The sequence below is a fragment of the Amblyomma americanum genome, chromosome 2, assembly GCF_052857255.1.
Source record: "Amblyomma americanum isolate KBUSLIRL-KWMA chromosome 2, ASM5285725v1, whole genome shotgun sequence".
Lineage (NCBI taxonomy): Eukaryota > Metazoa > Arthropoda > Arachnida > Ixodida > Ixodidae > Amblyomma > Amblyomma americanum.
In genome coordinates, this window is record NC_135498.1 from 101616949 (window position 1) to 101643077 (window position 26129).

Below are 26129 nucleotides of genomic sequence, written 5' to 3' on the forward strand. Positions count from 1 at the left end.
TATACAGTGGTCGGTCGAACAATGTTTAAACAAAGAACCCTTTCAGAGGATTTTTATGCTCTTTATAACGCACGTTTACGTCTGATTCAGGGTTCAAGTATGTTGAGAAATGGGAATAAGCTCTTCAGTAAATTGCCCCTTTTGAGGTTACCACATGTGAACTGACTTGTTTCCTTTTCAAAAGCGGTGATTATTAGGACAGGTCGTAGTTGGGATGAATTATAGATCCAGGCAAAAGGTTTGCTCAACGAATAAAGTCCACAAGAAACCTATGATTGCGTCCTTGTGTCCTAGCAGCATAGGGTGCTGCACTGTCTGAGGAAAGACTCGGCGAACAGTGGTGCGAAAAATCGCAACTTGTTATTTCTGTTTTATTTATAATTACCCACCCAGGCAGGCTGGGCAGGCAGGCTGGCTGGCAGACAGGCTGGCTGACAGGCTGGTTGGCAGGCACGCAGGCAGGCAGGCAGGATGGCAGACAGGGTAGCAGGCTGGCAGGCAGGCAGGCTGGCACTGCCTGGCAGGAAGGCAGGCATACAGGCAGGCAGGCAGGCAGGCAGGAAGGCAGGCAGGCAGGCAAGCAGGCTGCCAGGCAGGCAGGCAGGCAGGCAGGCAAGCAGGCAGGCATGCAGGCTGCCAGGCAGGCATGCAGGCTGGCAGGCAGGCAGGCAGGCAGGCACGCAGGCATGCAGGCACCAATTCCTTTGCAATTCTCTGTCGATATTCCGCCACTTTCGGGCAGCTAGCTGCATTAACAGATATCCTGTATGCTGTGACGATGCCGAAATTTGCATACATCACATTTTATTCTGGTTTTTATTTTGATTTTCTATGTTGCTGTCAGAAACTAGACTGCTCATCGGCCGATGGGTAGTTGTGATTATGTCACAAGGTCACAGCACCGCTCTACCAATAAGCAAATTTCTTGACATCAGGCAGCGGTTTTGCTGCTGGCATGAACTCCAGTGCTATCCCAATAAAATTCCAGTTATTTTGCGAGCAGAACAATCTGAGCCCACATCACGGCCTTTTTGCTTGGTTTGCAGGTTACATCTCTGTCTTGCCACTTCGTGCAACTGCTGTGATGTGTTCCACGGTTGTCCCGAATGCTTTGTGGCGCTTGACAATTTGTGGTGTGGTGTAACTCCGTGCAAAAGTATAGGCATGGCATATGTTTTGTACTTTCATACTCTGGTTTGCCATAGCATGTCTTCTGAACTTGTCCACTTCCGATGTTGAATTTTTTTCAAAGCGAAATTCATCTGAAAGCCGTAGTTTAATAAATAGCTGCATTTTTCGCCTGGAACTTTTTCTTACCGAAAAGTATTATCGAGAATAAAACAAAATCAACATTTTAGTTATGTTGCCAGGAAAGGGTTGACGCACGAGTTTGTCGACACAGTATTTCATGCATGTGGAACGGCTGCCATCAGGGAATGTCTCGGTGGCTTTGTATGGTGCTTTTGTGTTCAAGACAAAGCAATTCACTGGGATCAGTTTTTGAGAAATACCAGCATCGACAAGTCGCCCTCCTAATTTTCACAGTGGGAGGGAAAAAGAGTAGGGGGGGGGGGAAGGGCTTGCGACGATGACGGTACGCTGGTGTAGCGCTTTCATCCCCGCTAGGGGCAAGCAATAAAAAACGGTTTTGAACTGTAAAAGTGCCCATCTGAATGCACGCACTGGTATACAGCGTCGAGTAACTGTAGCACAATGCATTGCATAAGATGCGGGCTAGGAAGATTTACACAGGCAGCCCAAGCAATAAAGGAACCAGCACTCTTCCGGCAATTAAGTCGGCCGAAAGCCTGTTTGTTTACCACAAAAAAATTAATATCTGCCTTTTTTCGTTTTTTTTTCTCACATTCATTAAAAGAAGAGCACATGTCTGTCACTGCTGTCGACTGTCGCTGTCGGCGCATTCGGTGCTTTTGTTTTGGTTATGTCTGTGCGCGTGACTAAGGCTGGTGTTAACAACGAGCGGCGCGCAAGTTTGCGTTGCGCCGGCTAACAAGCACACTGGTGCTACGTGATTGTTGTTTACGACTTTCTCCTTTCCATTGCATACACACGTTCTTAAGTTAAAGCTTTATTTGAAGGCTACACTTTGCCGGTAAGTTGACCTCCGTGTCAGCACTTCAGTATTAGTTGGACCTTAAACGTTCCCGAAAACGCCAGCCTTCTAGACCTATCCATGAGTTTGCTAATTGCAAAAGAGATTTGTCTTCCTTATGGCGCATCGACATAAAGGCAGTATGCGACATCTTATAGCGAAGCGTCTTGCCTTATAGCGACATGCGCAAAGGTTGTCTGTTAACGGGCGCCGTAAGTCCATCCTGCTGACACGAACCGGCGTCACGATTCATCGCAAATTGATGCTATGGGGGCCGTCTTGCCTCCGCTGCTAACTTCAGGAGTTGGGATTCAAAGCAGACCTGGTAGACCGTTTAGCTCTTTCTTATACGAACTCTGTTTTGCTTGCTTCCTCCAGCGCCCACTTCATTCATCATGCACGTTTCCCTTTGACAGCCGCGTTTCATTTTAGCAAATGCACGCCCGCTTACGTGAGCTATGAGTCACGAGGTCGTGACCAGGTCGTTAAGGTCTCCGTGCACCCTCTGATTGCGGCTAGCCCGACGAAAGAAAGAAATGCAGCATTATGAACTGAACAACAAATAAGAATAAATGCGCAGAGATGGACAGAAGAAAGCAGGGGCATGGTGATTAAATAGAAAAGAAGTGAAAGCTGCTTGAACACACACATGCCCAAGGCTCTCCAAACAAAGGGACTCATTACATCTTGCCGAGGAAAGCTTCATATGTCCACGGGCTGTCAAACGATGAACTCACTCCCTTTCTTCCGTTAGCAGAGGTATGGCAGTGCCATCTGTCTGAACCAGAGGTTATTGCAGGAGCAGACGGTTACGCCGAGCGAGGGCGGCGGCCGCGTTAGCAGCTTGAGTGACAGATGTCGCTTGCGTAGTGATTTGCTTGCCCGACAAAGACGTCGGCCAGTACGCGGGAAACAAAGAGGACTGCTGGCTGGCGGCTGCTGCTGTGCCAGCGAAATGTTTGGAGCTGCGAAGGCGGCAGCTGTTGGGCAGCGCTCAGTCACGAATTCCCCGGGCCTGCCGCCGCTGTCTGATTGGCCAGGCTGTATGCAAGCGTCTACGATGCCGGGTCGCCTCAGCCGGGGATGGCGCCGCAAAAGGTACGCACTAGCTTGATGCGAAAAAATGGTACCAAACTTTTGCGCGCAAAGCACACAATAGCTACGCTGTAGGGCCGTGTTTGCGGTTTACAGAAAGTTGCTCGTCATTTGATTTCTTCTTGCATGTGGGGCTTAATGGCGGAGTTGCGAATGCGATCGTGATCGGGCTACCGCAAGGCGGTTATGCAGTCCGGTTTGTTCAGACAAAAACTGTGGAGACCTAACTATCACGGGTTTGAGTCGGAGTTCTAGGAATGTATAATCATCTAAATTGTCATTACGTAGTTAAATCTTCTGGATTTCGGTAAACTGTTTTAAAGACACCAATGTCTCTAAACATACCCAGAAACATAACCGACAATTATCGACAAATGAATTTATGAGCGGGAAAGAATCACTGGAAGCGCTTTTTTCGTATAATGTAAAATTTCAGTATAACAAACAATACATCCGCAGACCACCCAACGGCAGTCTTGTTAATTTCTGCTGTTAACGTTTGTGCTCTCTTTAAAAGCGTTCTTCATTGTTTTGCTACGGCAATCTTTACTGCTAAATGCGATCGATGGAAACACGTTAAAAAATATATTTTCTTACACATCAGAAAAATAGACCATTAGCTTCAATATAACTTTAAGAGTATTCCACACTTTTCCATTATTCAAAATGTTTGTTCTATAGATATAGAATGTTGGTCATATTCTGGGTAACGTTTTTCTCAAAGGGACCGCCTCTCCACATGCTTGAAGCTTTCAGATACTTATTGTAAAAACCACTGCCTCTTTATTTTGAATGACAGTCTTAACTATTCTGCGCGAGCGATGGACGTACATTAAAAGCAAGATCTCGCGACGCATCGGGAGATTAGACCATTCTCTTCAATATGTGCATAACACTGTGTTACTGCATGTACTCCGAATTTTCCTCATATTTAAAAGTGGCGCCCAGGAAAGCTCGACTTTAGTTTATTTTCAAGGAACGAGTGGCTCATCGCCTTTTAAAACACAAGCTAGACGACGCGCTTTGGCTATAGAACGTGTGTAAGTAATGCATAGTTGCCAAATCATGCAATGCGCAACTATTTGGTATTTTACATGCCCATTCTGTTGTTCTAAGAGCAGCAGACCGTTGTTCGCAGATGCTCGGCGCATTCTACAGCAGGTTAATTGTTTTGCGCTGCCGTGTACATACTCGCCATCGTGCTCAAACATTTCGGCGGCGCTGCCCGATACTTAAGCTCCGAGGCTCCTCATAAAGAAAGCTGCTGCTCCTTTCGGAGTGCTGAAACTGCGAAATAGCCCCTGACATATCCGAAGATAATCGAGGGAATTTAAAAAGCACTTTGTGTTTGTGAGTGTCAGTGGTGCGTGACCAATGTTTCGATTGGCTTATCGAGCTGGATCCTAAAAGGTGTTGTTACCATTTGGCAATGCCGATGAACGGCAGCAAGCAGCGTTTTGGTGTTGTTTACGCTTCCGTCATTGATGAATAACGTCTGAGGCGGTATTGGTGTTTCTTTCGTTTTGTGCGTCTTTCCTTCACCAGCAACCTAGCCAGCGCAAATTATTTTACTGCCGTGCACCTCCCAGCGCCCTCTCACGGCATTGCCTAACCGATGCTTTGCCAACGTTCGAACAAATGGAGCTTTCAATTGAGTTTAGCGCGTTTTTCTTTTTAAGCCTGTACGTAATCAAGGATTTTGTGAAGGGGACAGCTGGGCTAGTTGGCGATCTTTAGATCCAATGCACATGGTAACTAGCGCTAAAGGCAAGGATAGAAGAGAGACGGTCACCACGAACGCCAGACATCAACTGGTTCTATTCCTGACAGATTTATTCAATATATAGGCAAACATGTACAACAGATCACACCCTGAAGCGCATGTGCAGCGGCACCTTCTTGTTCAGGAAATTACGTTTCCTGAAATGTAAATGTAATTTCCTGTAATTTCCTGAAATTACATTTCCTGAACATGAAGGTGCCGTTGCACATGCGGTTTAGGGTTTGATCGGCTGTACATGTTTGCCTATATATTGAATGTGTCTGTCTGGAATAGAACGAGTTGATGTCTAGCGTTCGTGGTGTCCGTCTCTCTTCTGTCCTTGTCTTTAGCGCTAGTTACCATGTGCTTTTAATCTAACATAATGTAGGCCCCCGAGTGGGATTATTCTGCGTATTTTGTTTTCAGATGTGCCGCATCCGCAACTGTTACCGTGCTGACAATTTCGCTAGTGCGTTTATAGTTGTATGGCAGGTTTAATTTGACAGTGTGATAGCATGAATCAGGCTGACGTAATTCTTGCCAATATGAGCGTTATAAAAACAGCCAGGTTTAGTGCACACAAAGTGATGAAGTGATGGCGGGACAGGAAAATAACCATACCAACCTCACACTATTACAATGTAACGCACCACCACACTCGTCCAGAGAACACACACGGTACAGAATATCCCAATCAGCTACGCAATTTCCTTACCGCGCCAACTGAGCATCGTTAGCCCGCTAACGATGACTTCGCGAACCGATTTCGGATGCTTCCGCGTTGCTTAAAGGCATGCTGGGCATTTGGCTTAAAATAAAAGATTAGAAGTTTCATTTCCGACGTAGTTTTACATTTCCCCGCAAGGCGGCATTTTTTTAATGAGCTGCGAATACGCGAAGACGTGGTACCACGCTCATTGCCCGTTAACGGTAACTTCGCCCATGGTGCCATGAAACACCCACGCTCTATCACATAACGTGGGCCTGCCAGAAAATAGAGGTGGCACCAAAAATACCAAACCCGAGTGCGGAGCAATGGGAAGGAATGCTCTCCAGCGACCGTCAGGACGTCCAACTTGGGCTAATCCGGCGAGCACAGCTGGCAGCGGCATCCAGCGGAGCCCTGGACTAGGGTCAGACGACCATTGCTAAGAAGACGGACGACACACCTGACTCCGCCAAATTGCTCACCTAGTCTCTAGAGCTCAATTAACGTTTTCCTTCCTTCCTTCGCCGCTAGACTTTGAGCCCTCCATGTTGCTTACGGGGACGCTGCGTCATCTGGCTTGTAGTTAGGCAAGCGAAATTTCGTTTTCGACGTAGTCCTTTTTTTTCGCAAGCCGGCATTTTCTTAATGCGCTCCGTGAACGCGGTAGCGTCTAAGTCGCTTGGTAGCCTGCGCATGCGCGACGCGCACTCTAATACGTCGTAAATGTCAGCATTCGATCTGCTGTGTGCTATTGATTTTATCGACGACCCGGGCAGCAGCGAGTCTGAAGATGCTGCATTGTCGTTGGGATTCAGTTCTGACATCAACGGCGACGGAAACCTCCCTGGGACACAGGCGGCCGCGCTCCGATGCTCAACTATAGGGCTTCCAGTTTTAGCTTTGTAGCAAAAATACTATTCAAGGTAGTAGTAGCTTGATTATTTCGCAGATGACGGCCAGTAGAACAGCGAACATTTTGCACACTGCAGTGAATTGTTAAGTTTTTATTTTTAGATACAACCAAGTCTTTTTCCTAAAATCTTGTGTCAACGAAAATTTTCGCTGGCAACTCCAGTTTTGTTATTTTACCTTGTATGCTTAAAAAGCACATTTATTGATCTTGGTTTCTAAGTACTGTATTAAACTTTAAATGCAATAGTTCTAAAAAAATGGGTTGCTGAAACCTACAGAAACGCATTTTCCTCACGGTAAGGAGAGAGTTAAGAGAACTCGCGCCCCGCACATGCCAGCAGCAACCTCGCTCCATCCATCATATTTATCACGCCCTGTCACAGCCCATACATACATTAATTACTCTCTTGCGCGACATCCGCCAAGCAGCCGGCGCACACTCCCTACTTATTGGCGGCGACCTCAATTCACAGCATATCGAATGGGGATACCGCTTCACAACACCCAGGGGAAGGTGCCTCTCGACCAAAATAAAGCAATTAAATTCACTGCACACAGCTTTCTCTTCCCCATTAGTAATGGCACCAGTATGCAAATAGACACCAGTCTCGATCTGACGCTGAGTCATGCCATTCGAAACGTAACATCGGAAAGCTCCACACAAACAATGGGAAGTGATCCCTGCCCCATTCTGATCACACTCCCCTCTCACGCACTACGCAAAATCACTAGTCAACATTGACACATCAAATGGGATGACCTTCGCATCACGCGCGAGTACTTCCCGAACAAACCCATTCAAGACATCGACAGGTGGGTTGATACTCACCTCACCAATGTCGCTACACATGCACAATACATAGACACTCCTCCGCACATACAAGAAATATAGAGTCGACTGACACAGCTCCGGGAGGCACAAAAGAGTATCTAAAGCAGGTGTAAGCGCCAGAAACACAGTCGCCAAGTGCGGTAACGCCGCGCGGCACTTCAAGTCCAACTCAAATCACGCCGAAACCTTCAACCGCGACAAACGGGGCCAGATCTGCAACGGGATGTCCGTTCACCATAGTGGCGAACAACCTCTGTAGCTCCTCCACCACCTAATAAAGCATGCTCAATCCAAATTAGCCACGCAGCAACAAAGTACCCTGATCATTCACAACACACCACTCACACCCACAGACCTAACTGATCAACACAACACTACCCATACGGCACCGTGCTCTAACACCTCCTTCCCAGCACGCGCAGGTACACATAGCCCGAACCTCGATGCAGTCCTCGAGGAACAGGAGGTCCGCTCCGCCATATAATTACTGCGCACCTCCTCGGCACCAAGTGCCAAAATCACTACCATAATGATACGCAACCTAAGTGACGTATCCATCACCGAGATCACAGAATATTCATTCAATGCTGGCGAACAGGCACCCTCCCCCAATAATGACGACACGCTTGTCGCGTCACGGGAACGGCGCGACTCAGGAGCGGACAGACAAGCCATTTGACAGATGAGGGGAAAAGAAACCCCTGGTCTTTAGTTCCCTCTTCCTTATACACCGGCCTGCGGTTATCAGCTTCAAACGTGCGCCGCCCGATCACGGTTGCGCATGACCTTGTGCGCACAAGTCTGAATGACACAACATCTCACATTTTTGTTTGTTTTTTCACAAAAGCAATAGCGAAAAAAGCATTTCAAGAAACAACACGTGAAACGCAACACATGAAAAGCAACACATGGAAAGCAACAGATGAAAACAATACAAACCATACACCACAAAGACAAAGATACTACAGCGCAACTAGTCTTCCCTGTTAGACAGATACACGTGAACGTGTAGAAGCAGGTTTGGTCGCGGACTAAGTGACGCCATAACGTTCCGGCTTCTTTACTTCGCGGCCATAACGGGTGACATAAGCCCCAGACGTTCTACTGTTGCCTGGAGCAGCTGGAGCAGCAGTACAAGGGGAGGGTAAAGTAGGGGAGATTGAATGCTCCGTCGCGGAAGTTTCCCCTGACTCTCTACCTATTTCCAGGGGCTCTACAGCTGCAGTGTTCCTGGAAGCTCAGGGATATCTCCTGAGGGATCGTAGCTGTCCTCTGGTTTTCACCTATACAGGATCAGTGCACGCCGGTTCCTCTCTATTTCAGGTCCCGCGTCTGTCCTGATTAGGTAGGACCGCGGCCGAGAAGCCCGTCTTAATACAGCTGCACTGACCCGACTATCATTGACCCACACTCTATTTCCTGTTTGCAACTGTTCAAGCTGTATAGCCGAGTGGTGGCTGTCGAAGTTACGCTGCTGCTTTCCTCTTGCTGCTTTGTCTTTCCTGACAAAGACTTTTAGGTTTCTCGCTTTTGAAGGTTTCAACCATCTGGGATGCAGCAGTAATGTTGAGCGGAAATGTCTCTTCATGAGTAGTTTGGCAGGGCTTTTACCCTAGGAACCTGGAGTCATCCTGTACGCCAACAGCGCCAAGTATGGATCTGCTGATTTCTCTAGCAATCTTTTGATCGTTTGAACTGTGCGCTCTGCTGCACCGTTAGATTGCGGATGCCTGGGGCTTGACGTAGCATGTGTGAACTCGTACGCTTTTGCAAATTCCTTGAATTCTTTTGACCAAAACTGGCTGCCATTATCCCTCACCTATGTTTCCGGTATGCCATGCCTGCAAAAAAGCTTTTCAGCTCTATTATAACAGCAGTAGAATTGACGACTGTAACCAAGCGACCCCCGGAAAGTGCGAAAAGTAGTCCACAACTGCAGGATAACTCCTCTGGCTGAAATAAAACGGGTCCGCTCCTAGTTTCTGCCAGGGAAAAGAAGGCGACTTTGACGGCATCACTGGGTCTGCCATTTGTGCCCTCAGTTTGGCGCACTCTAAGCAGCTGTTCACCGGCGAAACCAAATCTGAGTTAATCGCCGGCCATCATCAGACAGATTCGCGAGCTCTAGTGCGACATCTTACGATCTCTTCATGGCTTTCATTCAACGCTGCCAGGGATTCAGCTCTCATTCCCTGAGGGATGACTAGGTGGTGATCATAAATAAGCAGCCCGCCACATTCCATTACGTGTGTTCGGTGCGACCAAACAGGCCTTAACTAACTGTTGACATTTGCGAAACGCGGCCAACCAATCCGGCAATAGAACAGTAGCTGCTGGTTAGTGGTTAGTAGCATCGCCTTGTTGCGCCAGCCGCACGTTATTTAGATGAGATGGTGACGTAACTTCGCTCACGGAGAGTTGAACAAATTTTGAAGCCTCATCAGGCGACATCTGGCTCCACACTAGATTGACGTGTTTACAAGGGGCCCGAGAAATGTCATCAGCAGTGACAATCTGTTTTCCAGGGACATAGACAATGGTGAAGGGAAATTTTCCTAGAAAAGCAACTATGAGCTGGTGCTCCGTTTCAAACTGAAAGTCAAGCCCTCTCAAGTAACATTCCAGGCGTTCCGCCGCCCAGGTGAGAGCGAGCGCTTCTTTTTGAATTTGCGCGTACCGCTGCTCTGTTGGCGTCAATGCACGGGAGATAAAAGCAACAGGTCGTTTCTGTCCATCTGCCTGCACTTGAAGCAGCACTGCTCCGATGCCAAACGAAGATGCGTTTGCCGATAAGACTTTGGTAAGCGTCGGATGGAACTGAGCACCAAACATTGCTGACGACACCAGCTATTTCAAACCAGCAAACTCTCTCTAATGCGGTTGGCCCCAATGCCACTTTTCGCCCTTCACGAGCAGTTCACAGAGCGGCGCAGATAGTTCAGCTAGGTTTATAACAAACCTTCCTAAATAACTGACTATGACCAGAAACCTGAGCACGTCCGGTACCGCTGACGGCGCATCCATTTCTTTGATCGCTTCTACTTTCTCAGCGTTCGGCTTGATGCCGGTTGAATCAACAACGTAGCCCAAAAACGCTATCTCGCGAACGCGAAATGAACATTTAGCCCGATTGATTGTGACGCTGGCTGTAACTCCGCGCAACCTTTCATCTTGTTCGGTTTTTGATGAACCAAAAATCAGTATGCTATTTGAAAGTCGCCATTGTGTTGGACACGCTCAGTTATGGTTGGACATCAATTTTGGTCCAAATTAGCGAAGGTCAAATTTCGTGGCTGGGCCGGGCCAAAATTTGGCAGCGACCTGGGCCAAATATGGAGGTCTCCACTGCGTCGGACACGCCTATTTATAGTTGGGCATCGATTTTCGTCCAAATCGGTTAAGGTCAGTGGCCCGGGACCAATTCTTGCCGCTTGGCGTCACAGTTTCTATGGCAAGAAGCAATGAACAAGCAAGATTTTTGCTCCACTCTGACGACCGTATGAGTGCTTTCCCAATAAAATTTAAAAACGCAACAACCGCACTGGCACACCGCAGTCGGCGCGATATATGCCACCTCATGCACGTCTTCTTACTGAGCCGTTTTCTGTATACCCTCCCCTATCTCAAGCTAGACAGCAGTGAAACAGACACCTCAGGGGACCTCTTTAGGAAAGCGTACAAAATCTCTCCATCTCCTGCTCACACACAAACCTCAAAGCTCCTACTGACAAACTAGGACTCCACAACACACATGAGCACACTAAAACCCTTACAGGGAGGCACATACTAGATACTCTCCACATTCAAAAACCCGCCAACCACTCCCCGCGTCGCCTCCTCTCTACGCGCGTCCACCCCAACCTCCAACCAAACCCTTACCACGCAACACACACCCCGACTACCACACCGCACCCAGAGCGGCCCACGCACGCGCCCTCTACAAATACTACGGGTCGGAGAAGGACGCCTTATGCGTGCATACGGCTTGCGCGGGCACGGATGCTGCGGTGGCGGTTGTGGGCCGCAAGGGCTGCTCATTCATCTCCGGCCCCACGTCTACTCCGCGTCTACTCCACTCAGGTCTGCTCCAGAATTGAGAAAGGAGGATGCAGTAAACGCTGTCATTGCCCAGACTGAAGCCCGGTACATGCAGCCCGGTACAACACTTAGCAAGAAGCAGTCATTCCTCTCGAGACAATGACAAATAAACACGTTTCCAAACAACTATTTTACACAAAATCCATTTCGTGTACGTTGCACCTGCCATTGGTGCGGGGATTGACCAACTCTTTACCGCATAACATGGGGCCTCCAACACATCACGGCAGTTTCTCACGTACCAAACGCCTCAATGTAGCAGTGGAAGGCAGCGCTCTCTAGGGATCACCTGGAAGTTCAAAGTATACTGATCGAGTGGGTCTGGGTCGGCGCAGCAGCCGCACAGGCGCTCGACTAGGGGTCTACACACCAGGGTCGCCCAGGTCGGCATTGAGCAATAAAGTCATTCATTCTTGCGATTTTGTTCCTGCTAACGACATTCGTTCCTCGTTCGAAGAATGAGCGACGTGAATATTTGCAGCGACCAAGATAGAGGAAGTTGTTCACTAAAAACGTTTTCGTGAGAGTTTAGAACGGTAGAAATATGCAGGCTCATTGAATGCTTATCGTAACCCGTCAGCACGCCAATATCATGCTGTCTTCATTCATGTATGTTGAAAATTGTTCTTTTATGCGTTGTAAATGTGTTCACTGCTGTGAAATTAAGTTGTATAATCTCTGCGCATATAGAATGTTTAGATAATGCTTTCAGTGCATGCTTTGAATTTTATATATTACTTGTTATTTGTTATATTGCGCGCTTAGTTTGTGTTTCCGCTGTTCATTCACAGATTGTGAATCATGCCTTAGGTTGATGTATGCCTTTCTTGTTTGCACGTGACCAATGGCGCCACTGTTGCTGGATGTTGTGGGCCTCGGGAGCTCGTCAAGCTGCGGCTTTTTTTCCCGGGGCCCACTGCTCTCTGTAGCAAGAAATAAATAAACTGAACTGAACTGTGGGTAATTGCTGTTCTAGATGCTGTGCCTCATCGCGATAATTTTTCGATGACAGGTTTCAATAGCCACAGTTAACGGCGCCTAACGACGAGTTGCATATAATTGCCCATTAAAATCGCTCTCAGGGTGCCTGTTGCATACTTGCCTTAAGCACGTTATTTATTTGGACACCCTTTTCGTTTCGTTCTCACCGCCAATGCATATTTACCCATGATTGTCCTTCATGTTTGCGGCCGAGTATGTACTGCATGAATGCCTTCTAACGCCATCATGTGAAGCACTGCGTTTTGAAACAGCTGACACAAAGTTCGGCGAGGCATTTGTTATGGTTTTGTTCCTTTTTTGCTCAAGACGGTTGAGGACAACAATGTTGTGTAAGGCGTTAAGCACCATAAGCTCCGCCGAAGCGCCACCGCACACAGCTATAATTCGCGAGGCAGGTTCCTGCGGCCTTTTGAAGACACATATATATAAACTCCTGCGCTAAGTTAGTGAGGGTTATCAGCCACACGAATTTATTTTGGCCTTAGATAATCATGAATTCTTAATGAACTCATAAGGGAGTCTGAGACGCACATTATTCCTCAGAATGCATCTCCGTAAAACAGTTTTTATCACGACCGCAAGAAAGCATGGATCCGCGAAATCGAATCAGACTGCTGACACCTATATGCATAGAGATGACGATTGGTTGCCGCGCCCAATGGAAAGACAATTTCTGCTTGGCGATTTGCCATTAAAACTATTTTTAGCTGCGGCGAAACTGACATAGAATCAATATAATGATACGAGTCCTGCTCCAATCTCTATTTTTCGAGCAGCTTTAAGCGCTCAGCACGTATTTTTTGAAATCGAGAATCAGCATAGTTCTATGCAACTCGTTAAAAATCATGGAGTTCTTTGCGCCCACAGATGGCTCAGTGAAAAACTGCTGCGTAGATGCATCCATTCATTGCTACATCGCAGGCAACAGTCTATAACGCATGAGTCAAACGTAGGATGATACAGAGGGTAGTCGCGGAACATAGTAGAGGCAACAGGCGGCTAACAATTGGCAGACCAGTGTCTGCTCAAGGCAATTTCCACTGGTCAGAGAACCAAGAACAAACTAGCGCAAAATGAAAAAAAAAGACACTGTCGTCGCATAAGACGGCAGGTCTATGAGAGCGGCGCGCACCATGCGAAATTTAGTCATCCATTAGCGAGTGTCCGGGACCATTATCCGCTGCGTATCATGGATGTCGCACCGGCGGCGCGGGAACATGGGCGAACCCTTCTTGCAGCGGAAAGCTTCGGCGAATTCCTGCGTGTTGATGCAAGGCTGGTTGCAGCGCAGGTTGTGAGGTAGGTAAATGCTGAACTCCGAAAAATCATCTTTGCCCTGACAGAACATAAAACAGCCGCCAGCAAAGAAGGCCTGGTCGGCGGTGTAGCTTCCCGCTCCCGCCTGCCGATCAGACTTCGGCAGGGCAGCGTACGCGAGGTACGCAGCCTCGACTCCCGCGTTGTCGGCAAAAGCCTCGCTGATGGAGTTGTTCCCGGCTATGGCACTTCTGGTCATCTTGTTCGCCTGCAGGATGAGGCAGTCCCGCTGCTTCTCCAGCATCCTCGCGAACTGACGCGTGTAGAAGACGTGCTTCTCGCCGCGGGGATTCACGTCCAGGTACTTAGTATCAAACGCGTGGGAGATCTCGTGACCGATGACCTTGCCGATAGCTCCGTAGTTGTACGTGTTCGGGCCGTCCGGCACCATAAATGGCGGCATCAGTATGCTACCGGGTACGTAGATGATGTGGTAGACGATGACGTAGAAGGCGCCCACGGATATCCCTGAGATCTCCCAGTCGTCCTTGCTAATGGAAGCCGCGTCGGTCGCTGACGGCTGCAGAAAGCGCTTCTTGTGGGCAGCCACGGAACGGTGGGCCACGACTAGCCAGTCGGCGAACTTGAGCTCCGGGCTGGATTCGGGTATGTGCTGATAGTAGGAGTCTAGCGCCGACTCACTTCGAAACTTTGACGCGGTGCCGATGATCTGGTGGATGGATCGAAGGCGCTCCACGACACCTTTTGCGGACTTCGCGTCAAGCCAAGAGAAGTTATACGATATTTCCATCTGAAGCATGATGCGCTCGGCGACAGTGTGTGCATAGTTTACTGTTTCTTCGTCGAGGATGTTTTTGAGCTGCAGCTGAAGGAGAGCATGGGGCATAACAACCTTCACGTACCCCGTGCATCGACCGAGGGCGTTGGCAAAGGTATGCATCCAGTGCGCGCGGCCCAAGGGAAAGTGGCAGTAGAACATCCTGCTGGACGCAGTGTATGAGAGGTACTTGATGACTTTCCATGCGATGAAGCTTTGGAGCTGCACGCTTCTGGTTTTGTATGCCCTCAAAACACCTCCCATCACGAGGAGCACGTACTTTTCCCTGATGAGAATTTCTGTGTCCAGAGTAATGGCCGCATCCTTGGGGATGTTTTCGTTAATGTCGTCAACCCACCACTGCGCCTTAATTACGGCATCAAGTTGGTCGTACTCGGAGTGAACTATCTCGATATCTCGAAGCTTAGAGTACTCCGGCTCCTGATCGCTAGGCGAGTACATGTCTGTCATGGTCCTAACATCATTCTCCACATGGAGAAGTGACTTCGCCAGGTCGGTGACGTCTCTTAATGCCGGATCATATGCGCGAACACAAGCCGCCATAACTTCTTCGTTGGTAACATACCTGTACATTGTCTCAGCGTATTTCAGCTCGAAAACGAACTGGTTGTCTGCTTTCACGTAAGGCGTCAGCTTTAGCTGAAAAAATACGCCTAGGAGGTCTTGGAGGGTCAGCGCGACGAGAATTCGGAACACATCGCGGGTTGAACGACTCTCCTGGGCAGGAAAGCGTAATCCGTGGCGGTCCAGTACGTCGCGAATCGTGCTCGTGCGGTCGACCCCGTCTTCTCCAACTCTCATGCAAGAATACAATGCAGCACCCGCCTTGTCAACCGCGCTGCTTGAGCTGGTCGAAGCTTCGTCGATGTTCTCGAGCAGGGATATACGCAGCCTGTTGTTGAGGACTTCAAACTGGTCTGGCTGGTCGGGGTACATGCTCGTCCAGCGGCCGCAGACGTGCGCGAACATGTCGTGGCATGGGTCGACTTCCACATACCTGCTGCGCTCAAGCTCCTTATCCAGTTTGAAGCAGTCGACCGGGACGTCACAGTATTGAAAGTAGGCACTCGCGGCAGATTCGACTATGAGCAGCAGTATGATGACACCTGCAATGTACGCTGTCATGTAAGCGCAGTACTCCAAGTTGCCCTCGTTGTCGTCAGGAAAGATGCCCAGGAAAAGGCGTTGCTCTTGTTCGCCCTCGTCTTCCAATTCGGTGATCGCAGCAGTAGAGTATTGCTGAGGTTGTTTAGTCTCTGGTGGAGAAAACAACGTTGCGTCGGCAACAGGAGGCGACAAGGGCATCTGACCACCGGCCCCGGACGGAGACAACAGCATCCGCAGGTGACCCGTCCTGGAAGCCAGCTTTTCAGGGGACAGCGCCTCTTGTCTGAAGGAACCGCCCTGCACCCGACGGGTCCATGGGGGGACGTACGGTGGACGTGTCCTCGGACCCGGGGTAGAAGGAGATGGGAGGACATTCCAGCTGCCTGCTGCTTCTCCAAAGGCTCTCCAACGCTGTGGGCCTGATGCGGTCGCCGCCGGAGGAGACGAGGGGCCAGAGCGAGGAGAAGTGATGCCTTTACTTGGGAATCGTTTCATGATGCTTGCTTCCGGCTCGCAAGATGTTCTTCTTCTTCTCCGGAAGCGCGCAGCACGATATGTGAGATCAGGATATGTCCTTCTTTTTCTACCGTGTAGTCATTGAAAAGAAAGAAATTTAAATTAAGTCTCCGCTTTCCAGAGTAACTGCACGGCCTGTTACTCTGGCACTTCTTTTGAATGGCGATTCAATTTCTCTGCCAATGGCTGTTCGGCAGTTTTTTTCTGCACTTCGGGACCTGGTAGATAGTAAAATTACATTATTAACAACTCGATATCATTCACGTCTCTCGGGAGCTAGATGCGGGTGAGATAACTCACCCATTGTCGCAGTCTATTCAGTACTTCTCGCAAGAAGTGCATCTCGACATCTGCAGCCACTTTGTGACGTGAATTTTATTCCACTTTCGCATTTAATTTTTGAGCCATTCACATTAATCTAGCTCTGAAAGAGGCAATGAACCCAGTCCCTATTGGGGGATGAAATGTGGATGTATGCTGAACTTATAAGCAGGCCCATTCTCCAGGAAAAATTGCAACACATGTCACCAAGTGGTGAACGTCGAATTGGCGGCTTAGCGCGGCTGTTTATGAAAGATCCAGAGCGCAGAAAACGGCATCCTTCTTGTGTTGTGAGCGTATGTGAATATCTAAGACTGCACTAGGCAATCCAACATTTTGCCCCTGGGGTTACACTCTGCATAGACATTCTGTACAATGTTCTTTTCAATTCGACATTTAAGTGCTATCAAGAACATTTGGAACTATTTAACTCGGTAGACTATGAGGTCACGCTAAGAGTTACTCACCGACAAAGACCGTATGAGTTGGCTGTATCCTAGTGCATTCGCTCCTGTAATGTAATGATGAAATTGAAATCCCAAGTGCGAACAGGGGCTCCGGTACGGAACGCTTTGAATCTAAAACCATCCAGAAAGCAGACTTAAATATGAGAGCGAGTCTGTCAGACTGTTTTGAGGCCGTCTTCAGGTTGACACCGTTCCGTAATTCGGCCCCTGCTGTGAAACATTTTTCCAAGGGCCTGCGCAGATGGTTCGTTCTTATGTCTAATACAATAAACTGGTTGATTCCCAAAGAAGTCGACGCTGTTGTCCCTTTTTAGTATTAAGTATTAACAATGCTCTAAAATCACTCTTAGACATGCTGCTGGTTTACATTGTCAGGCGAACATCGACGTGTTCAGGTTACGTGCATTTTGCAACACATAGGTAAGCAGGCAGATGCTTGTTCATGTGTCAGTGATCCAAGCAGACGTTTCCAGCCTGCATCGAGTACTTAATTTTGGCTGTAAGTCTCCGTTGTGTATCCCAGTTCTTGCGCCAACATTTTTCAGTGAGGGAGGGTCGGTCACTTATTCGTGGCACGGCATACGTTGGTCCGCCCTAGCGCCGACATTTCTTCCTACCTTCGTTGCCGAAAATCTTCCATTGTGTTGCACTTTCCAAAACCTTGGTACGAGCCAATCATCTTCATCAGCCTGACTACGCCCACTGCAGGTCAAAGGCATCTCCGATGTCACCCCAATTAACCCTGCATTTGCCATCTCCGACCAACGCATCCCCGTAAACTTCTTAATCTCACCCGCCAACCTAGCTTTCTGCCGCCGACTGATACGCTTGCCTTTTCTTGTAAATCACTCCAATACCCTCAATGACCAGCGGTTATCTTACCTTGGCATTACATGTCCTGCCCAAGCCCATTTCTTCTCGATTTTGACTACGATGTCATTAACCCGCGGTTGTTCCCTCACCTACTACGTCCGCTTCCGGTCTCTTAATGTTAGACCTACCTACACTACAGCTCGCTGCCTAGTCCTTAACTTAAGCTGAACACTTTTCGTTATCCTCCACGTTTCTGCACCATAGGTGAGTACCGGTAAGATACAGCTGTTGTATACATTGATCTTGATGGATACTGGTAAACTGCCATTCATGATCTGAGACACGAGCCGATGAGGGATTCCTAAAAGGCGGACGCGCCGGCCGGCCCAAATCCACATAATTATGATAAATGTGCTTTGCAGGAACGTCCACAGTGCATACCTATCTTACTACAGCGCATCCTCATCTAGGGTAAGAAATACTTTGCTGTGGTACAACTACTTCTGAACCTGGTTAAAGAGCCAAAAGCTGCGGTGTATCGGGTAAAAAGACGCGCCTTGACCTCTAACATTGAGTGCCTTCCGCACACTGGGGACGCAACGCGCCCACCCTGCCAATTTGCGGTTAAGTTAATGGTTGATCGCGAAAGATTAATCACCCCAAGAACGCTGCGGCCTACTGCTGCAGTGGTCGCGTGTCTGCCACAACATTGTCAGCGCTAATGCGTACAGCCACATCACTCTCTCATCATCGCCGCGTACCTAAAAGCGCAAATTGAGGCGTCTACTGTCCCAGGGAGGCAGTAATGCGCCTTTCTTTCCTGAAAATCATCAGAGTCTGGAGCGTTTTTAACGCTAACGGCAATGAACACAAAGAACGCCGACGGTCGATAGCTTCAGTGCCGCGTTTCTGCTACAACGTTGTGAATCCCAACGCATGCAGCGCACATCTGCCACTACCACCACGTAGGTTAAACGCGACTGAGGTGTCCACCGCCCCAGGTGGCCAGTTAGGCACTTTCTTTTCCTTTCGAGACCCTCCGTGGTGGCTCAGTGGTTAGAGAGCTCGGCTCCTGCTCCGGTTTTCCATGGTTCGAACCCAACCGCGGCGGCTGCGTGTCAATGGAGGCGATACGCTAAGGCGCTCGTGTGCTGTGCGATGTCAGTGCACGCTGAAGATGTAGGAGTAGTGAGTGGTTTTATTAAAATAATAATATAAATGAAGGAAAAGATATTTGCTAACCCCGGAATCTGCCAGCGATACTGAAGCACCTGAGCTGGGGCAGCGGATATAAAGGATAGCAGGCAGAATAGAGAAATGTAATGAAAGAGTTGAAGGGACATGAAGTGAGGATAGAGGGAGATGTAATGTACACAAAAATATTTACACAATAGGAAATGCGTCCAGGTTGTTCGCGTGATTATTTCATGATGAAGCAATTAAAACACATGCGCACCGCACTATGTTGACTACAAGTGGAATGGGGCGTCCAGTTGTTAATCGTCCAAGGTAGAACTCGCGGAGTGTTCAGTCACTGCGTGTAGCTACCTGGCAGAGAACAAACGGGACTTCAAGTCCGTCTTGCCAAGGAATTCACAGAGGCTCACCAAGCTTCGCTCACGGGTGCGCGCACTGGCCTGCGGCCACAATAGCGCCTTTAGAGAGTCTGGTAGTATGCCTAGCGCCCTATAGGCCACAAGCATATCGCGAGGAGCATCGGCGAACGCAGCACAGTGAAGGAGCAGGTGCTCTAGTGTTTCCACGGTACTGAATCCGTCACACACATCACTCGTCGCGATTCCGTGACTCTCCCGTCGTTCGCTGGCCAACACGCAGCCAATGCGCACACGGAGGACCACTGCACGTTGCGACCGCGTAATGCCCGAAAGTCGGTGATGCTGTCAATGCCCTCACCACCTGCAATGCGTGGGTCGGGGCGCTGCTTTCGGAGATGGTCCTGGATGACAGCAAGCACGTCCTCCAGCACAAGGGGCAGATCGCTGGGAGGTAGTTGATGTGCGGTGGTTTGAGATCGTAAGCTACTTCGTTGCCGGCGATGCCGCAGTGACCGGGCACTCAGTGTGCACGCACGGCGCATCCTCTCGGCGCAAGGCGCTTGATGCGCGAGCGTGTGTCCCGCACTAGTGGCGTACCGCGGCCGTTGGATTGCATGTGGCTGAGGGCAGCGCGGGATTCGCACAGCAGAGCACTCATGGGCGGCGGTGGGCGAAGGGTGAGCAGCAGGTCCAGCCCGAGCCGGATCCCCATCTCCACGGCGGAGTTGATGGGGCACGTCTACTGCACAGCGGCACCTCTTTTTTCTTTCACTTCCGCCTTTATCCCTTCGCTTACTGAGCAGTTCAGGTGTCGGCTGATATGCGAGACAGATACTGCACCAGTTTCTTTCCTGAAAAACTAATTTCCAATTTTTCCTTTGCTGTTCAAGAAAATAATAATAATAATTGGTTTTTGGGGAAAGGAAATGGCGCAGTATCTGTCTCATATATCTTTGGACACCTGAACCGCGCCGTAAGGGAAGGGATAAAGGAGGGAGTGAAAGAAAGGAAGAATAGGGGCCGTAGTGGAGGGATCCGGAATAATTTCGACCACCTGGGGATCTTTAACGTGCACTGACATCGCACCGCACACTGGCGCCTTAGCGTTTTTCCTCCATAAAAACGCAGCCGCCGCGGTCGGGTTCGAACCCGGGAACTCCGGATCAGTAGTCGAGCACCCTAACCACTGAGCCACCGCGGCGGGGTCAAGAAAATTGAAGTAACTGTTTTATATATATATATATATATATATATATATATATATATATATATATATATATATATATATATATATATATATATATATATATATATATATATATCGGTGGACACCCGAACCAGTTTTGAGGAAAGAAACTGGCGTAGTAAATGTCTCACATATATCGATGGACACCCGAACCGCGCCATAAAGGGTTTGACCTGTGGCTCACTTAAGGCAGTGTTGGCGGAAACGCGTTACAAGTAACAACGTTACCTGTAATGCGTTACCTTTAACGCGACAGCGTTAATGGCCCCGTGGCGCAGAAAAGCGGGTTCCGTCGGTGTCGGCGGCGTTAGCCCTGAGCGAAAAATGCTAGAAGCATTATAAATAAAAATTGGCAGTCGCTTAGCTCCGCTATGCCAGGATATAGGTAGTGGGAGGTACGTTTCCCTGTGTCAGCTTGTTGTTGGCGCTGTATGTCCACTTGAAATATCCGGGTCGCAGATGCACTTTAGGAAACTCGAATGGTGGGATCAGTCACACGACGGGCCTTCCCATCCTCTTCGGTTGGTTGCCGTTGACTGACGCCTTCCGTAGGCTTCATCTCGGCGGCTATGCGGTGTCCATTACGCTCGGCAGTGTGGCGTCTTCGTTTGACAAGACATTCCTCTGTCTACATGTTCGGGCGTCTCCGGTGCACTCTTCGTCTTCTGACGCTCATTCTCTGTCGAGTAGCCAACTTCCAGGCGGCAACCTCAGGATCGGAAGAGTTAATGTTATCTTGTCTATACAGCCGTTTAGCAGCGGCTGGATTCTGCTGTGCATCCATATCAAGCGTTGCGATACAGCCGCCGATTACCTCTCCGCTTTTTATGCGGAATGGTGCGCATGCAACGATGCACGGTTCGGGTGATGAACGCGGTGTGACGTCATGCCAGATGGCGCCGCGAGAGCGCAAAACGCAGTAACCATCTCACATATATCGGTGGACACCCGAACCGCGCCGTAAAGGCAAGGATAAGGAGGGATGGAAACGACGAAACGCGCGGCGCACCCACTCCTCCTCCACGGTTGACATGGTAACGGCGCATGCGCACAACTAGCCTCCCGCATGTACCATGGTAGCGCATGTGCACAACTAGCGTCTCGCCTATACCGCGAAATGCTCGACTGGTAGCCTAATGTAGCTCCCGCTACAAAACTCATTAGGAAATTGGTCGAGTTGGGGAATCGAACCAGAGCGCCCGAAGTGTGAGACAAGCAGGCTAACCACTGCCATCTCGATGGTTTGGAATGAGCAAAGGTGCTTTATAAAATAATAATAATGGCGCAGTATCTGTCTCATACGTTGGATACCTGAACCGCGCCGTAAGCAAAGGGGGAAATAAGGAAGTGAAAGAAAAGAAGCGAGAGGTGCCGTAGTGAAGCGCTCCGGGATAATTTCGACCACCTGGGGATCTTTAACATGCACTGACTGCACTGACATCGCAGAGCACACAGGCGCTTCGCAGCCGCCGCGGTCGGGTTCGAACCCGGGAAATCCGGATCAGTAGTCGAGCGCCCTAACCACTGAGCCACCGCGGCGGGTATGTAGTATTGGAGGCCTCCGGATTAATTTCGACCACCTGAGGATCTTTAACGTGCACTGACATCGCCCAGCACACGGGCGCCTTATCGTTTTGCCTCCATCGGCGCGGTACGGGAGTCCAGCGGGAATTGAGAGACAGGCGTCATTTCTTTTTCTTAAAACCAATTTTCGTTTCATTTTCCTTCCCTTAGGGCCCGGTTCGGGTGTCCACTAAGATATGTGAGGCAGGTGTCCTTTGCTTAAATTGTCCAACGGGCCAGGCGTCGCGCCGAACGGGCGATGGCGTTCTCTGGACCCATTGGCAACGCTGCAACAAGCTTTCGCGTCTCACCGTTAAAGACAAAGCTTAAGCGTCCTTCAGAATTTTTTTCGGTAACTTAGTAACGTACCTGTTACCATTTCGCAACTGTAACAGGTAACGTACTTACGTCAACATTTTTCGGTAACGTGAGGTGTCACGTTACTAGTTACTTTTTATTCCAATTGTCCTCCTTCCGGCCTGCTCAAAAAATTAATGTGAATTAGCTCAGCTAATCCAGGATATACAAAGCGAAAGACGTAGACGTTCACTGTGTTCGTTGTTGTTGGCGTTGAAAATGTGGCACATAACTGGCTCCCTGAATATGCGGACGCCTCATTCATGCTTTCATACATGTGGCGGTGGTGAGAGAGAGATGCGGCCTGAATGCATTAGCGCTGACAGCGTTGTGGCTGACATGCTGCACTGCAGCAACAGCTAGGTCGCAGCGTTCATTTGGTGATCAAACTCTCGCGATCAACCATTAACTGCATGCCATCACCCAGGGTAGCAAGGAGGGCGGGCTGCCTATCCAATGTTCAGAACGCAATCAAAGCAGGATTTTGCAGTTGTACTCCAACGCCACGTTTATGAAAACGAGATTGAGGTCTCCACTGACCCAAGGAGCCGGTTGTGCGCCTTTCCTTTCGTGAGAATAAACGGACTTTGCAAAGTTGTCAACGCCAATGAACTGGCCACGCGAACGAGGCGCGCGTTGTCAACGCCGTCGGCTCACTTGTTTTGTTTGGTTTTTGAGGAAAGGAAATGGCACAGTAACCGTCTCACACATCTCGGTGGACACCCGGAGCACGCTGTAAATGAAAGGATAAAGGAGGGAGGGAAAGAAGAAAGAGTAAACTGAAAATTTAAAGATATTGAGGAGAGGCGCGGCGCCTGGCCGCGGCGGAACACCTGTGGCTCGGTGCTAGTAGTGGCGCATGCGCAGTAGTGACTAGGGAGCGAGAGAGAGAGAGAGCAATATCCGCGGCGATGCGCGCGTTGTGACGTCATGTGCCTCCTTTAAGCACCGCCACGACGAAATCGCAAGTTCGCGGCCAGTAAAGCTTTCGCTTTTAACAAAGCATAGAACCTAAAGTGATGTTGCAAATAAACAAAATATACATGTGCTCTCAGCGACAGTTGTTGCGGCTCGCATGCATGCCAGAAAGTACCTGCCCTTGATGGCGAAGGCAACTAAAATAGACAGAATACCCATAAATCACGAAACACGGGCACGAACACGCATTCACACACTTGCCTTCACCTACCTCCCCTTCCAAAACCACTCACACATACAGCTGTCTAAATAGTGGAAGCATGCCGATAATTTTGAGTCATCACATTTATAAGAATTGCTGTAATGTTGTTGAGAGTATGCGATGTTTTGTTTGTCAAGTTAGAATTGACGAAGTGTCATTTTGCCAATAGTGGCACTTTCAGAAAAATGGCTTCATCATGTGCCGCAGAGTTAAATGCCTTCACATGTAACTCCATAGGTAAGCATAGGCCATAATAACATTGCTAAACTCCTGCACATTTGTGCAAAGTATTCGCGTTAAATCAAGATTTAGGGTATAATTGTTAATTGGGCTGGAAGTTTTATGCGAAATATGAGCTTTATCAAATTGTTATCGTTAGTTCTTGCAGTGAAGACGCACTGATTAAAACGGATGGGCATGGAGTAACGGCAGAGTAAAGTGAAGTACTTTTTTTTCGGTAACGGTAACGGTAACGCGTTACCTTTTTCGGTAGCTAACATAGTGCGATAACGCGTTCCTTTTTTTAGCGTAGCGAGTAATATATTTAGACACTTTTTTCTGGTAACGCCTACAAAACTGCTTGAAGGTCAAAACCGCAATCACCGCGAAATCGTTAAGAGGTAGCGCAGTGAAGCTTTCGCTTCAAAAGGAAATTGCGCCTCTGACTACTCTAGCTAAACTGATAGATGCCACGACGGTAAGGCGAGTGGATACAAGGACCTTCAAGGCGTTATATCCTTTAAAAAAGCGTGCCGTCGCGCATACAGTGGTGCGAGGAACTACATATAAGATGGCGGCTTGGCTGCTTTCGGTAAGCTCTCGCATACGCTGTGGGCTTCACTGACCGCAAACAGAGAAAAATATTTATGTCACTGCAGCGAAGTATGGAAAGAAAAGTGATAAGTGTAGCGTTAAGAGACTGGAAGGGGGCAGAGTGAGTGAGGGAACAAACTCGTGTTAATGACATTCTAGGCGAAATCTAGAGGAAAGAATGGGCGTGGCCAGGCATGTATTGCGAAGACAAGATAGCCGCTGGTCGTTAAGGGTAGCGAAGTTGATTCCAAGAGAAGACAAGCGTAGCAGGGAGTGGCAGAAAGTTAGGTGGGCGGATGAGATTAAGAAGTTTGCGGAGGTACGGTGGCCGCAGCCCCTGCAGTGGGCGAAGTCACGCTGATGATTATGATGATGAACCAGAAGCTCTCAGCGACTTTCTGCAGGCGCAGTGACAGCAACAAAGATACCGCGTTTTCTGCTTGTATTTTATTTTTGTTTTGCACAAATAGATGTACTCTATCCCGAGGGATCGCCTTACGTCTCTAAATGGTGCTCAAAGCTGCCTGGCAACAGCAAAAGCAAATGTTAAAGTGTAAAGTCAGCCGCCGCTTCGCGCGTTCTTTGAAAACCCGTACACATCGTGCGAGCAGCTGGGCGGCGAGGACAATCACCTCACAAAAGATACGAAAGGCTAGGGGAGGCTTTCATCGTTCTGTCAGACTGTAAACAGCTGTGCCAGTTCTGAAGTGCGATATGCCAAAGCTTCCGAGGGTATATCTCGCAAGATTCGGTGGCTATCAAGAAAACTTCTTGGTATAAATTTTTACACACATGTAGCACAGGCGAACGCTTGTATGTCCTCCCATTGAGAGCGAGTGACCGGTCTCTATTAACTCTGCGCTTCCTTAATAAGCAACATCAGTGAGGTGAAGAGTCCAGTCCAATGGCTTGCTACATACAGTGGAATTTCACGCTAACTAGCTCCAAGAAACCTGAAAGTTTATTCAATTGAAGTGTAGAGCAAACAATTAAACGCGAAGTGCTTTTAATGCATTAAAAAGGTTACTGAAGCAATGTTTAGTGTACTGCGCTCTCTTATAGTGTACTTGCGTTCTGTTAAAAAAATAACTAATTTTGAGCAGAAATTTTGATCTCCTTGACTGCCCGCTTTGCAAATTGGCGATTTCTTTTACGCTCCATGCACCATTTTTCTCAGCAACAAGGGCCTTCAACTTCTGGGAACGCATTAGTAACCTTTAGGTTGAAATGTCTGTCGAATTTTCATTGAAAATAGGCTCCAGCGCGGAGTACTGAGACAGTCTTGAGAGGAAACCAGTCAAGTTGACGACGGCCAAGAAAAAAAAAACGGCACACATACGACGATGTCTGTTTGACGGGGTTCCTCTCAAGCTCTCTGTTCCAAGTTCCCAGATGTCGACTCTTAAACTCAAACAGGATTGAGCCAAGCACTCTAACCAATACGATCAGCTACAAACCTATCTGGGTAGCCGCACCAAATTGAAAGAGATATGAAACTTTGAAGGTTTACAAAGGAAGGAATGACGCTGATGTGTTTCGCGGGCTGCCATG

The 26129-nt window shown here is 48.7% G+C and overlaps 2 protein-coding genes across 2 annotated transcripts in view; one reads left to right on the forward strand and one right to left on the reverse strand.

Moving 5' to 3' along the window:
• The first annotated feature begins 3013 nt into the window (after nt 1–3013).
• Nucleotides 3014–26129, forward strand: part of LOC144121677 (uncharacterized) — a 53296-nt gene continuing 30180 nt past the window's right edge. The window contains exon 1 of the mRNA XM_077655018.1: nt 3014–3211. Within this exon, the coding sequence (XP_077511144.1) occupies nt 3197–3211 (15 nt within the window). The 5' untranslated portion in view covers nt 3014–3196. The remainder of the gene's footprint in view (nt 3212–26129) is intronic.
• Nucleotides 13512–16241, reverse strand: LOC144118461 (neprilysin-like). Its single transcript, XM_077651397.1, has one exon. It carries the CDS (start codon nt 16239–16241, stop codon nt 13677–13679), a length of 2565 nt encoding a protein of 854 aa, XP_077507523.1. The 3' UTR covers nt 13512–13676.